General features: G+C 37.1%; 1 protein-coding gene across 4 annotated transcripts in view; it reads left to right on the top strand.

Moving 5' to 3' along the window:
• The window catches only part of ANKIB1 (ankyrin repeat and IBR domain containing 1), a 150,385-nt gene that overhangs the window by 95,878 nt on the left and 39,416 nt on the right, over positions 1–15,091 (top strand). For all 4 annotated transcript variants that reach the window (XM_020902183.2, XM_020902171.2, XM_070471782.1 and 1 more), the window contains 2 exons: positions 7,223–7,431; positions 8,637–8,725. In XM_020902183.2, coding sequence (XP_020757842.1) covers positions 7,223–7,431; positions 8,637–8,725 — 298 coding nt within the window. The remainder of the gene's footprint in view (positions 1–7,222; positions 7,432–8,636; positions 8,726–15,091) is intronic.

Genomic DNA, 15,091 nt, shown 5'->3' with positions numbered 1-15,091 from the left:
ATATACTAGGAGTGCACCATTTTAATCTTTACTAGTTACTGTGAGATTGCTGTGTAAGTTAATAAACACATTTGTAAATACATTGTTTGCAGGAAGTAAATTTCTGAGTTACAGCTCAGGAAAAGCCTGCTGAATTTATGTTGTAAGCATTACTTAACACAGTATAAGGGTGAAAAGACAGCAAAAATATCTTCATACGTCCTCATCCCCTCATTGCAACAAACCCTTAACTGGGAGAAACTTATTCCCTTCTCTTTCCTCCTCCTCCTCCACTTCCCACTTACTGTCACCTTATAATATTCAGAGAGCACTTGGATTATGGATGTGAATAGAGAAATGCTTTCAGATAATCATCAGCCCACATACCCCAGTAACTGGTACTCAAAAATGAGATGGAGTTGTAAAGCGCTTTTATAATACAATATTATTGTTAAAGGCAAGGATTGACTCTCTTGTTTTATTTTGACATGGCATGTCCTAAAATAAATACCAATCAATATGAAAAAAAAGGTGGCTGTTTTAATGTTTTAATATAAAACAAAATAGTTTGCTAAACAAGCCTGAGTTGTTGTTTGTGCAGTGGTGACTGCAGTACTCAGCATCCTTGTGTTTTGAAGTAAATATAAACTGGCTATGAATCATAGAGAAGAAATAAGAAATCTCTTTTTGAAAATTAAACAAGTAAACCAACTTATAGATTGTCTAATTTTAGAAATGTATCTGATTTGAGCAGGGTTGAGAGTTGGAGTCCATAGTCCTAGTCCTGGTTTTGACATTAATTTTTACTAAAGCTGATTAAATAAAGTCAGTTAACCAGCAGCAGTTGTATTTATGTAAAAACTGTTTCTCACCATGAAATGCACAAAGCAAAATCTATAAGAGTCAACACAAGAACATACTGTTCCTTTTAAGGTGGGGTTTTTTTTGTTCATTTTCAAAATTTTTTTGAGGACATTACCAACTTTACTTAGAAACTAAGTGCTTAGCTTATTTTAAGTCCTCTGTGATCCTTAAGACAACCATTCTGGGAATTGTCACATGTTGAGTTGGACCCTCCAATTACACACTTGATATTTGACATTTTGGCTTATTCAAAGAGTTTTTTTCTGATTTAGAAATTACTTTTAAAAAGGGAAAGGTGAATGGCTTTTCTCATCCAGTAATTTTGAGACATACCTCCTTGTTTTAACTATAAATTCTTCATCATCTGTATTAAAATAGAATGCCTACTTCCAAAAAATTTTATATGATCTTTTGATTAGAAGAAAATTTTAAACTGCACATTTCATCTTCCTTTGGTCATTTCTGTGAATAATTTGGTATATAACCCTCCAGAATCACCAGCTTCAATATTGCTATTTCCCAGAGTTCTGTACTTGACACTCTTTTCCATTTTATATACCAGTGCCTCTAACTTTTGGTATAAATAAGAATTTCCTGGGAAACTAACTAGAAATTCTTAGGATAACTTCTAGAGAATCTAAGCCTTTTGTTTAGGTGAGGGAATAGGCATAAAAACATGTGTTATAAACAGCCTACCAAATAGACCCTTATCTGAGAAACATTGTTGTGCACATTTATCTAATGACACCAAGGGTTTCAAAAACCACCTAGATAATAAAGAACATGTCTACAACCTGACCTTAATGAAGTATTCAAGACTTTATTTCTAAATGGCTTTTTGACCTTTTCTCCCCAACCAAAGGATGTCCATACATGAACTCATCATTTCTCCCACTGTCTTGATAAATGGCCTCCAGATTCATTTAATCACCCTGACCAGACTGAGAAGTCACACTTTCCTTCTGCCTCTCTATCACATTTGAGCACAGCCTCATCATTTCTCTTCCTAAATAGCTCCCATCCTCTCCCCAGTCCCCTAGCTCTTTCCATTCTCACTGCCCCTGACTTAAATTCAGTTTGTCGTTATTTTTCATCTAAATTGTAGTCCAGTGTTGGCATTCCTCTTCACCTGTATTCATTTTTTATATTGCATTTTAAAATTTTGAGCATTTATCTCCCCTGCTGAAAAACCCTTCACTGGCTCTCCCCAGACATAGAATATCCCATCTCTTTAGTATATCTTCATGATTCAGGCTTGTGCATCTGGGCCGTCAGTCTCCACATGTTTACCCACTCCTGCTTGTCTTCATTAAGCACCGCTTCCAGGAAATCTTTTCAGCTTATGTATTCCCAGCATTACTTTGAGAGCCTTCCTGTCTCTTCCCATTATATCCTGTGCATACATGTGTCATAAACTTAGAATACAATATTGCAATAATCTCTGTATTTGCTTTTTCTCTACATTAACCTGGGAGCTCTTAGAGGGCAGCTTTTTATTGTTGTTTTTTTTTTGTTTGTTTCCACAATAACCATCCCTTAAGCCCTGAGAACATAGTTACAGAATGAATAGATAATATATTTGAAATGTTATTTGTACATATTAAACCCATTTTTTATTATAGAACCCTATTTCTCCATTGTCATCTTTTTAAACTTTGAAGTAATCCTTTGGGGAAAAAAATCTAGACCTGGTTCAAAAATGAAATTGAGGAATTCAAAATAGTTTTTAAAATCTTAGAATTTAAAGATATTTTCCTTTTAATCAGTAATAATGCTTAACAGTCATAATATAGAAACTTGTAAAGAAATACAAAATATTTTAAACTGTATTTCTTTTGTGTAAGGTTCACAGCGACCTGTCCTTTGCTTGAGCTTTCAAATAAAGAGAGTGCATTTACATATAATATAGAGCTGGCATAAAAGTAGAAGTCATTCATCTGTGAGGGGCTGTGTTGTGCCAGTTATATTAGAGTAAGCCACTGCTGAAGTGAAAGTATAGAGTCAACCACAGTAAATGTGTCTTAATCGTAATAGTAGTCTAAGGTGTTTTATTTAGGTTAGGAATGGGGCAGTGGCTCTGCTCCATACAGTTATCCCGACTGACTGAGAGGCTCTGCCACCCTAACAGTGGCTTCTGAGGTTGCCCTGGGGATTCGCTCCCTTCTAGCCAACCAGTCAGAAAGGAAAAAGCATGCAGATAAAGATGCGGGAGGTTTTTTGAGCCTGTCCCAGAAGTGACATAAATCACCCCTGACATAAATCATTCCACTGACCAGAATTTAGTCACATGGTCACATTTCACTGTGAGCAGCAATTCTGCTCTGTGTGTAGACCCATTTCTGCCACAGGTGTCTACATTCAGCTAAGTTATATAATGTATCATGATTCTAACTTATAATATTGTATCCTGTAAAAATCTAAGGCTAACTTAACCAGTAACTTTATTGTAATTAAAACAAAGATTTTCTTCTCTAGTGTTTACACATTATGTCATCAAGTATTTTTAAGTGATAAACTCCATTTTCACTCCATTGATATTTCCTTAACTTACTTCTTTTACATAATAGGCTCAACTCTAATAAGGTGATATCTAATTGAATTTTACTAGTTGACTTTTTTTGTCTATTCTGTGATAACTTTTTTGATAACTTAAGAGTTCTGTTAATATATTGCATTCCCCTGTTAGAGCATAAAATAGAGGCTAATGCAGGCTTTCAAATGAACATTTCTTCTACATTCTTCTAGGTAATATCAGTGACATTTGATAATCAAATAAGATTTTCAGAGGTAAATGATGTTAGTGAATAAAATAGTACACAGAACTACAGTTTACACTAATTGCTGTCAAAGCCTGGATGGACTCTGTTTCAGAGCTATTAAACTGAACTCTTTGGTAGATTTATAGATTGTATCCTTGGTAACATTCATTCAGCTTTCCACAGAAAATAGATTTAAGCATTATTTTATGTACTGTCAAATTTAGTCCCAAAGTAATGAGGTTGAAGAAGACAGAAGACAGAAATGTTTGGCTATATTTACTGAGAAGTAATTGAATTTTAAGAATGACTCTGTTAAAAATACAAAGGTCATTTTCTGAGCATTTCCTCAGTAATAAAAGTAACATGTATTAATAGTTGAAAGCTACCTAATGAGAAAATAAGTAAAATTTACTTGTGTGTTTGCTCAGTCATTCAGTCGTGTCCAACTCTTTGTGACCCCGTGGACTCTAGCCCGCCAGGCTCCTCTGTCCATGGAATTTTCCAGGCAAGAATACTGGAGCTGGTTGCCATTTCTGTTTTTTAAAATATGAGACTAAGTCTAGTTTGACTGTCCTTAGAGTAAATGTATATTGAAGTATTTTTTAAAGCTCCTTTGGAGACTCATCACTTCTGAGGTAATTAAACTTGAATAGTCCACATCTTTTCCTCTCACGACTCTCTTCCTAGGAAATGACATCTTCTCCCAAGGCTTCTGTAGGTATTCCTCCCTCTGGACTAGACTTCTTCTCTGATCTCTACACACTTATATTTAACTGCCTATTTGAAAGTACCTCTAGAATATCTCATCACGTCTAAAATTAAAATCACACTGTTAAACCTGTACCTGAGTCTCTGGTATTTCCTATTTACATGGAAGGCGGCACCAACCAACTAACATGGTAGACCTGGGACAAAAACTTTGACATTTCCTCTCCTTTAGTCACTATATCCCGTTGTCACCAAAGTTTAAGTCTGACCTCCCAAATCTTAACTTCTCCCTTTCTCTTCATCCCCACTGTGCCAGCCATGGCCTTTGCTGCATAATCTCTTACTTGTACTTCCCAGTAGCCTCCTTGTTAGTCTGCCCTTCCCTCCACTATCACCCTGTTCGATTTCTTTCTCCATTCTGTAGCCAGAAAGATCTGTTCAAATCTAACTGTGACAACCTTTTCTTCCTACCCATATGCCAGATTTTTCACTGGCTTCCTGTCACTCATAAACTGATGACAGGAGTGCTACTTAGAAGTTCTATATGGACTGCATGCATACTAAGTCGCTTCAGTCATGTCCAAGTCCTTGTGACTCTATGGACTGTAGCCCTCCAGGCTCCTCTGTCCATGGGATTCTCCAGGCAAGAATATTGGAGTGTGTTTCCATGCCCCCCTCCAGGGGATCTTCCCGACCCAGGGACTGAACCCATGTCTCATGCAGCTCCTGCCCTGCAGGCAGATTCTTTACCACTGAGCATCAGGGAAGCCCCCAATATGGCCTAGTCCCAGTCTGTTTCTTCAGCCTCCCTCAGACAGTGCTTCTGGTCTCCTTCTGGTCTTCTGGTCTCTGGAGACCTTTTACCTCGTTAGCTCTCCCTTTTACATCTCCCTTTTACCTAGTTAGCTCTCTCTCATCCCTCAGATGTTCACTCCGGGCCATTTCCCCAGTCACCTCTGACCTCCCTAAATGGGAGTCTCTACCTCTTCTTAATGCTGCTTCTGACAGTGATGATTTTTTTTAATGTGTTGATTTTATTTAATGACTTTCTCTTTACTCGACTTTACATTCCATGAAAGCAGGAATTGTGCCTGTTTTTCCCTCCCATTGTATCCCTACAGCTTGACATAGTGTATGGCACATAAAAGACACTCAATAGATGTTTGCTAAATGAACGATATGACAGAATCCAAGACTAGAATTTAATTTGTTTGTGTGTATATACATTATAGCCGTTCTTTTCTCCTTTTATTTAAAAGTGTTTTAATGGAGACTTGAAAAATAATCATACTGTTCTAAGAACTTGTTAATTACAAGTATATCTTGTTTTATTGCACTTCACTTTGTTGTGCTTTGTAGATGTTGCATTTTTTACAACTTGAAGATTTGTGGCAACCCTACCTTGTCCGATGATGGTTAGTGTTTTTTAGCAATGAAGTATTTTAATTAAGGTACTGTAGTCCTGTTAAGTGTGCAATAGCATTATAGTTAAAAAAAAAAAAAAGCCAATGTAGTGTAAACATAATCTTTACATGTACTGGGAGACAAAAAAAAATTGTATGACTTGCTTTGTTACACTGTGTTTTATTTCAGTGGTCTGGAAGGAAACTTGCAATATCTTCAAGGTATGCCTGTGGTGACCTATCAAAAACCTCAGGTCCATTTAGCAACATTTCCCAGAATACACTTGTATGCAGAGCTTTTCAGTTGTTGGATTTTTCTTCTTTGTAATCTGACTCCTATTTCCAATCTTATCTTCCATCTCCCCAAACCAAAGTATAGTACCCTGGAACTTTACAGAGCTGTTCACATCTCTCCATTGTACTTCTATGCCTTTGCACCTGTGGAAACACACTCTGTCTCCATTGCATACCTGAATCCTAATTATCCTGTTAAACTGCCAAATATATTGACTTAATATGGATGAAAAAAGTCTTCCATATAGAGTTTCCACAGATATTTGTATTTGGTTTGTAAAATGATATAGAATGGGCCTATGGTAAATAATTGACTCTATGTTACTCTTGACCTGTGCTTTATTGGGCTGCAGTGGAAAGAACACAGACTTTGGATTCACAGAAGTTTGTTTCATATACCTCATATCTGTTTGAGCCTGGCCAAGTCACATAATTTCCCCAAGTCTTGGTTTCTTCACCTCAATAATGATTGCAAAGTTTATTGGGAGGAATGGGTGAAATAATATATGTTAAACACCTAGCAAAATCATTGGATATATCAGTTTATTGTTTTTAAAGGTTTAGGTTTTTGTGACTCTGTATAATAACGTAGGTCACTCGGCTGTTCTAAAAGTATTCATAGTAGAAAGATAACCTTTTTCGTTAAGCCAGATTCAGGCTCACTTAATATATAATTTACATCAAATTCCCTAAAACTTTATAATCATAATCCCTTAAGAAGTTCTTTCTGCTTTCAAGATGTTTATCAAATGAATTTTTAGGAGTTGTTGGCATTTTGACATGTTTATTATGAACTATGTAATATTTACAACTTGATAGCAGTGAGGCCAATTGTGAAGTTATATGTTATTCTTGAAAGAATAAAGTGGCTTAATCAAACCTTTACCAATAAAAAGTTAGTAAATTCCAATGATGTGTGAGCCACCACTTTTGATTATGAGTAGAAATGCCTGAAATTTTTAGCCATCTTGTTAAATATTGACATGGTGGTAAGCCATGGTAAATTATAAAAGTTTAAATTCTGTTTAAAAATATGAAAGGATATAACATACCTAAATATGTCATTTGTAATTACAGCTTTGCTAACAAATAGCTTTTCTTCCTAGAGGACCTATAGCCCTGTAATTTAGTCTCTCTTTTGTTATTATGAAGCTCTTAAAACAGCACCATATTTTCTCTGTTATTTGAGAGATATCCATTCCATTTGTCTTAAAGACTGGGACAGGGAGAAATTACTTGAAGCTTGGATGTCCAACCCAGAGAACTGCTGCCAGCGATCAGGTGTTCAGATGCCAACGCCACCACCAAGCGGGTGTAATGCCTGGGACACACTCCCTTCTCCAAGAACTCCAAGGACTACCCGCTCCTCCGTCACCTCTCCAGATGAACTAAGTTTATCGCCTGGGGATTTGGACACCAGCTTGGTACGGTTTAGTACTCAGTGTCCTTCTCACAGTTTTAATTTTAACGTGGATTCATGGAGCCTCTAGTTGTATTCTTGTAATTGAATTCTGAACCCTGCTTAAAGGGCTCGATTATTTCATGCTTTGGTTAAATATTTATTATCAGAGACTATTTTTGTGATCCCTGAATTATAGATTGAAAAACAAGTGGGCTTTCTTTTCTCTTTTAAAACAGGAAACATTAAAGGTTTTGGCAAAACTGCTTATGATATTTTCACTGAAAAGCTCCAGTTACTTACAGTTTTGAATAAGCCATATTGAAATATTAAAAGTTGAGTTTGTGGTAGGCACCTAAAACCAAAAAATGAAAATATTTTTATATTTTTTAGAATACATTTATAATACATTGATAACTGTGTTTCAATGAAGCTTCTGGAGTTATTCATCCAGATACATTCATCCAGTTATTCATCCAGATAATATTTCCATAATAAATATTTGCTTTTTATTGAGACACAGTACTGCCATTGTATCCATTTTTAATTGCCAAACCATTGATGCACTTATATAAACAATTTTTATGTTTCTTGAATAATTCAGCTGCTCAAAATACATGATAAGTAGGAATGCACTCCAGATTTTATCTGGAGCTTCTTGGAAAACAGCATCCTACTTATGTAATTCACATCTGTAACATTTTAAAGTTTGATTCTCCTAGTTATGCGTAGAAGATACAAAGTTTTGTAGCATGGTTCCCTGGGTAGAAATCCTTCAGTTGCTACTGTGAATATCCTGAGTTGCTGTATTGAAAAAATAAAGTTACTTTTTATTTTTGTAGATTTTCTGGGTTGAGTATAGGGTGAAGGACACCATATTGAAGTGGTTATCTCACAAGGAGCAATTTGATCTTGACCTGAATAGATTGTAATGATTTGTTTCTTATGTTTCCTTTCAAAACAAATAGTTGCTGACTAATTTAGCACATAAATTTAGAATTTAAGAATTTAACTTTTGCATTAAAACATTTCAATCCCACAGCAATTTATAATGAGGTAAGCATGATATTTGTTATTTAGTCAAAGATAGGCACAGTAATTTTAAGTTCCCTTATAATTTTGAAACACTTTGATTACATAAATTGCTGGCATTTTTTGCCATGAACTAATGAACAAAGGAATATTCTTCGAGAGTATGACTTTGTTAAACTCATTTTCCTTCATTTTCAGTGTGACATTTGCATGTGCAGTATTTCAGTATTTGAAGACCCAGTGGACATGCCCTGTGGACATGACTTCTGCAGAGGATGCTGGGAGTCGTGAGTACATGCGCAACTTAGTGTTTCTCACTGCAGGGTAGCACTGTGATTGGCAGTAAAACTACTTGCTTTCAGTATTTAATAATATGGATTATTTATATTGGTTTCAGAGTTACACTGAAATGTATTATATTTTGCTACTAAAGCAGAATTTTGTTTTTATTTGCTATCTTCCCATCTTTTAATTTTATAAAATTGTTTAATTTAGCAATTAAGGTTATTTAGCTTAATGTGAGATACTGTGGGGAAGAAAGCAGATATATGTAAATAAGTTTTCTTAGTATGCTAATTCATGTTGTAGTCAGTTTCTTATATCTCAAGCTTTTTTAGGCACTTATTTTCATTCTTTGAACTTTTTGTGACAAGCCAATAGACTTGAAAATCTGTAAGAATACGGATATTTAAAATTCCTTTTTAATCAATTCAAAGTTATATGTCTCTAATAGGTATGATTGGTCTATATTACAAATTGAAATTTTATTTTCCTTTTCATCTTTGTCTCTGTTGTCCTTCCCATTACCTTGCCAATTTATGTTTTCTCACCATCCACTAATTTTATTCTAATGTACTTTTCAAGGGAGGTTTATAAACAAAATGAAGATCAGTGTAATGAGCAATATGATATCAAGTTATCCCTGGAGACACATAAATCTATTGATTGATGACCTAAGCAAGGCATGTCATTAGTATTTAAGACAAAAGTTTTAAAGCTATTCTTTCAAACTATATGAAAGTTTTTAAAACTGGGTACCAAGTGTAGGGAATTGAGGAGCACCATGTTGGATGAGACAAGGACCTGAGGACGTTTCCTGGTTTTCTTTTATTAGTAACTGTGTCGTAGTATAATTAACATATAGTAAGCCACATAATCAAATGAAATAATTCAAAAAGCTCTGACTCTATATACCATACAATGTCATGAAACAATTAAGTTAATGAATATATGAATATATTCATTACCCCCCAGTGTTTCCTCATTTCTCCCTGAAATCCATCCCACCCATCTCTTCCTACCTCCATCTTACACTTGCACCATCACCACCACCACCCCGCTCTACTTCCCATCTGTGGGCAACCACTGATCTTCTTTCTGTCTTTCTGGGAGAAGGAAACGGCAACCCACTCCAGTATTCTTGCCTGGAGAGTCTCATGGACAGGAGAGCCTGGTGGTCTGTGGTCCGTGGGATCGCAAAAGTCGGACACGACTGAGCACACAGCACATCACCTTTTCTCTCTCTGTTTTCCAAATTGGAATATAAGGCAAGATTTTATTTGGAGGAGGGAGTAAAAGAACCTTTTATAAAGGGTTTTTAAAAATCAGAATAAAAAAAATTATCTGGTTGTTCTTTTTAAAACATAGATTAGATTCAACTCTAAGTCTAATTAGATAGGATCAAATCAATGCAGTTGATAACAGATAAATTAATTGGCAAGGGTCAGAGCTCACAACACAAGCAAACTTTGACCTAGTTCTAAGCACAGAAAATCCTCCATAGGTTTAGTACTTTATTTAGCTTAAAACTGTCAACTGAATTGCATTAGGAAGTAGTATTTGGGTTCTACCAAGTTTGATATTGTTGACCTTGATTTCTCTATAAAATTGAGCCCCCCTAAGAGATTTACTTGAGTTTTTTTGAATTTTTTTCATCTTCCTCACCAAACTCCTATCACAGGAACCATCTCTCATACTCATGACAGACTAGCCATGAGAAATTAATGGTAAGATTTAAATTTGAAAGACTAATTGTTTTCCATGGCCCCTTATCAGCCCACCTAATGTTCTCCTCACTCATACCAGGTAGTTCTTGTCCAGTCAGGTATCTACAGTATCAGTAAAACACGTCCCAGATTGAGTGATTCGTATGTGAATGAAACAATTTTAAAATTAATTGCAGTCCTTTCATCGGACATAGAAAAGAAACTCCCCAGTCTAAGAAGCAAGGAAGAATTTTTAAAGGCCCTTAGATAGTTTGAAATTTATCTTGCTCTTCTCTACCCCCTTGTCTCATCAGTCCATGCAGATGCTTTAAAGCATATATGCCACGGGCTTAAATGAAAGGAAAATTAGTATTTTTCTGTCAAACCTAGAATATCCTTCCTGCTACTTATTAGTTGTTGATTTAAGTAAACAGTAACCTCCCTGAGCCTCAATTTCGTAATCTATAAAATGGTAACTGTGGTGTTACTTTATAGGACTGTTTCCAGTTAATTGTTAAACAGCTAAATACATGTTAAATGCTTAGAACAGCACCTGGCACATAGTAACCACTCAGTAAATGTTAGTTATTAGCATCTTACTAAGCTCAGTAATGAACAGTGGAGTGGGAGCTTAGGATATAATCTGTAAAGCTGACCTACAAGATAAAAATATAAGTTAAGCTTGATCAAGATTTGCCTCTTTTACTAACACTTATCAACACTATGTTATACTTTTCAATTTAGTGAGAAATTTTATGTTGCTGAAAATTGATACCTGGCTCACAGAGAAGTTATCTGTTCTTCAGTAAGGTCTTCTGGTTTCTGTCTTTTAATTCCCCAGAAATAGTTAAACCTGCTCTGATGTATTTCAGTTCAGTTCAGTTGCTCAGTCGTGTCCAACTCTTTGCGACCCCAAGGACTGTGAGGCACGCCAGGCCTCCCTGTCCATCACCAACTCCTGGAGTTTACTCAAACTCACGTCCATTGAATTGGTGATGCCATCCAACCATCTCATCCTCTGTCGTCCCCTTCTCCTCCTGCTTTCAATCTTTCCCAACATCAGGGTCTTTTCAAAGTCATTTCTTCCCATTAGGTTGCCAAAGTATTCTACTTTCAGCTTCAACATCAGTCCTTCCAATGAACACTCAGGACTGGGTGGACTGGTTGGACCTCCTTGCAGTCCAAGGGACTCTCAAGAGTCTTCTCCAACACCACAGTTGAAAAGCATCATTGCTTTGGTGCTCAGATTTCTTTATAGTCCAACTCACATTCATACATGACTACTGGAAAAACCACACCCTTGACTAGACGGACCTTTGTTGGCAAAGTAATGTCTCTGCTTTTTAATATGCTGTCTAGGTTGGTCATGACTTTCCTTCTAAAGAGTAAGCGTTTTTTAGTTTCATGGCTGCAGTCACCATCTGCAGTGATTTTGGAGCCCAAAAAAATAATGTCAGCCATTGTTTCCACTGTTTCCCCATCTATTTTGCCTTGAAGTGATGGGACCAGATGCCATAATCTTAGTTTTCTGAATCCTGAGTTTTAAGCCAACTTTTTCACTCTCCTCTTTAACTTTCATCAAGGGGTTCTTTAGTTCTTCACTTTCTGCCATAAGGGTGGTGTCATCTGCATACCTGAGGTTATTGATATTTCTCCTGGCGGTCTTGATTCCAGCTTGTGCTTCATCCAGCCCAGCATTTCTTTATGATGGACTCTGCATGTAAGTTAAATAAGTGGATGACAATATACAGCCTTGACGTACTCCTTTTCCTATTTGGAACCAGTCTGTTGTTCCATGTCCAGTTCTAACTGTTGCTTCCTGACCTGCATACAGGTTTCTCAAGAGGCAAGGCAGGTGGTCTGGTATTCCCATCTCTTGAAAAATTTTCCACAGTTTATTGTGATCCACATAGTCAAAGGCTTTGGCATAGTCAATAAAGCAGAAATAGATGTTTTTCTGGAACTGTCTTGCTTTTTCAATGATCCAGCAGATGTTGGCAATTTGATCTCTGGTTCCTCTGCCTTTCTAAAACCAGCTTGAACATCTGGAAGTTCACGGTTCACATATTGTTGAAGCCTGGCTTGGAGAATTTTGAGCATTACTTAACTAGCATGTGAGATGAGTACAATTGTGCAGTAGTTTGAGCATTCTTTGGCATTGCCTTTCTTTGGGATTGGAGTGAAAGTTGACTTTTTCCAGTCCTGTGGCCACTGCTGAGTTTTCCAAATTTGCTGGCATATCGAGTGCAGTACTTTCACAGCATCATCTTTCAGGATTTGAAATAGCTCAACTGGAATTCCATCATCTCCACTAGCTTTGTTCGTAGTAATGCTTCCTAAGGCCCACTTGACTTCACATTCCAGGATGTCTGGCTCTAGGTGAGTGATCACACTGTCATGATTATCTGGGTCGTGAAGATCTATTTTGTACAGTTCTTCTGTGTATTCTTGTCACCTCTTCTTAATATCTTCTGCTTCTGTTAGGTCCATACTGTTTCTGTTCTTTATTGAGCCCATCTTTGCATGTAATGTTCCCTTGGTATCTCTAATTTTCTTGAAGAAATCTCTAGTCTTCCCATTCTATTGTTTTCCTCTATTTCTTTGCATTGATCACTGAGGAAGGCTTTCTTATCTCTCCTTGCTATTCTTTGGAACTCTGCATTCAAATGGGAATATCTTTCCTTTTCTCCTTTTCCTTTCGCTTCTCTTGTTTTCACAGCTATTTGTAAGGCCTCCTCAGACAGACATTTTGCTTTTTTGCATTTCTTTTTCTTGGGGATGACCTTGATCCCTGTCTCCTGTACAATTGCATGAACCTCTGTCCATAGTTCATCAGGCAGTCTGTCTATCAGACCTAGTCCCTTAAATCTATTTCTCACTTCCACTGTATAATCGTAAGGGATTTAATTTAGGTCATACCTGAATGGCCTAATGGTTTTCTCCACTTTCTTGAATTTCAGTCTGAATTTGGCAATAAGGAGTTCATGATCTGCGCCATAGTCAGCTCCCAGTCTTGTTTTTGCTGACTGTATAGAGCTTCTCCATCTTTGGCTGCAAAGAATATAATCAGACTGATTTCGGTGCCGACCATCTGGTGATGTCCATGTGTAGAGTCTTCTCTTGTATTGTTGGAAGAGGGTGTTTGCTATGACCAGTGCATTCTCTTGGCAACACTCTATTAGCCTTTGCCCTGCTTCACTCTGTACTCCAAGGCCAAATTTGCCTGTTACTCCAGGTGTTTCTTGACTTCCCAGTTTTGCATTCCAGTCCCCTATAATGAAAAGGACATCTTTTTGGGGTGTTAGTTCTAAAAGGTCTTGTAGGTCTTCATAGAACTGTTCAACTTCAGCTTCTTCAGCGTTACTGGTTGGGGCATAGACTTGGATTACCATGATATTGAATGGTTTGCCTTGGAAATGAACCGAGATCATTCTGTTGTTTTGGGGATTGTATCCAAGTTCTACATTTCAGACTCTTTTGTTGACTGTGGTGGCTTCTCCATTTCTTCTAAGGGATTCCTGCCCACAGTAGTTGATATAATGGTCATCTGAGTTAAATTCACCCATTCCCGCCCATTTTAGTTCGCTGATTCCTAAAATGTCGACATGCAGTCTTCCCATCTCCTGTTTGACCAATTCCAATTTGCCTTAATTCATGGACCTAACATTCCAGGTTCCTAGGCAATATTGCTGTTTATAGCATCGGACCTTGCTTCTATCACCAGTCACATCCACAACTGGGTGTTGTTTTTGCTTTGGCTGTGTCTCTTCATTCTTTCTGGAGTTATTTCTCCACTGATCTCCAGTAGCATATTGGGCAACCACAGACTTGGGGAGTTCCTCTTTCAGTGTCCTATCTTTTTGTCTTTTCATATTGTTCATGGGATTCTCAAGGCAAGAATACTGAAGTGGTTTCCCATTCCCTTCTCCAGTGGACCACATTTTGTCAGAACTCTCCACCGTGACCCGTCCGTCTTGGGTGGCCATACACGCATGGCTTAGTTTCATTGAGTTAGACAAGGCTGTGGTCCATGTGATTAGATTTGTTAGTTTTCTGTGATTGTGGCTTCAGTCTCTCTGCCCTCTGATGCCCTCTCTCAGCACCTGCCGTCTTACTAGGGTTTCTCTTACCTTGGACGTGGGGTATGTCTTCACAGCTGCTCCAGCAAAGTGCAGCCGCTCCTCCTTACCTTGGACATGGGGTATCTCCTCACGGCCACCATTACTGACCTTGAACATGGGGTATCTCCTCTCAGCCACTCACCACTCCAGTTCTGCGCTGATATATTTAGAATACATAAAATTTAAAAACATCATCATGTATTAACTATGTCTGTGTACATTGTGCACTGTGACAGGGGAATATAAGTATTAAGATAAATTATATCTGACTTCACAGGGAACCTGTTCATAGCTAAAAGGAAGATTCCTGCTTTGTTGAAAAAGCAACTTTGTAATTAACAGTTCTCAAATTTTTAGTCTCAGCACACCTTTACACTATTAAAAATTGTTGAGGACATTTTTCACATAACTAGAACATATAATTCTAAAACTTGTATGGAAATACAAAAGACCCTTAATAGCCAAAGCAATTTTGAGAAAGATGAAGGCAAATTTGTCACACTCCCTGATTTTAAACGTTACTACAAAGATCCATATAGTCAAAGCT

Source organism: Odocoileus virginianus, chromosome 1, assembly GCF_023699985.2.
Source record: "Odocoileus virginianus isolate 20LAN1187 ecotype Illinois chromosome 1, Ovbor_1.2, whole genome shotgun sequence".
NCBI classification, from domain to species: Eukaryota; Metazoa; Chordata; class Mammalia; order Artiodactyla; family Cervidae; genus Odocoileus; species Odocoileus virginianus.
The sequence above is the reverse complement of the archived record's forward strand: the minus strand, read 5'-3'. Positions and strand labels throughout refer to the sequence as shown.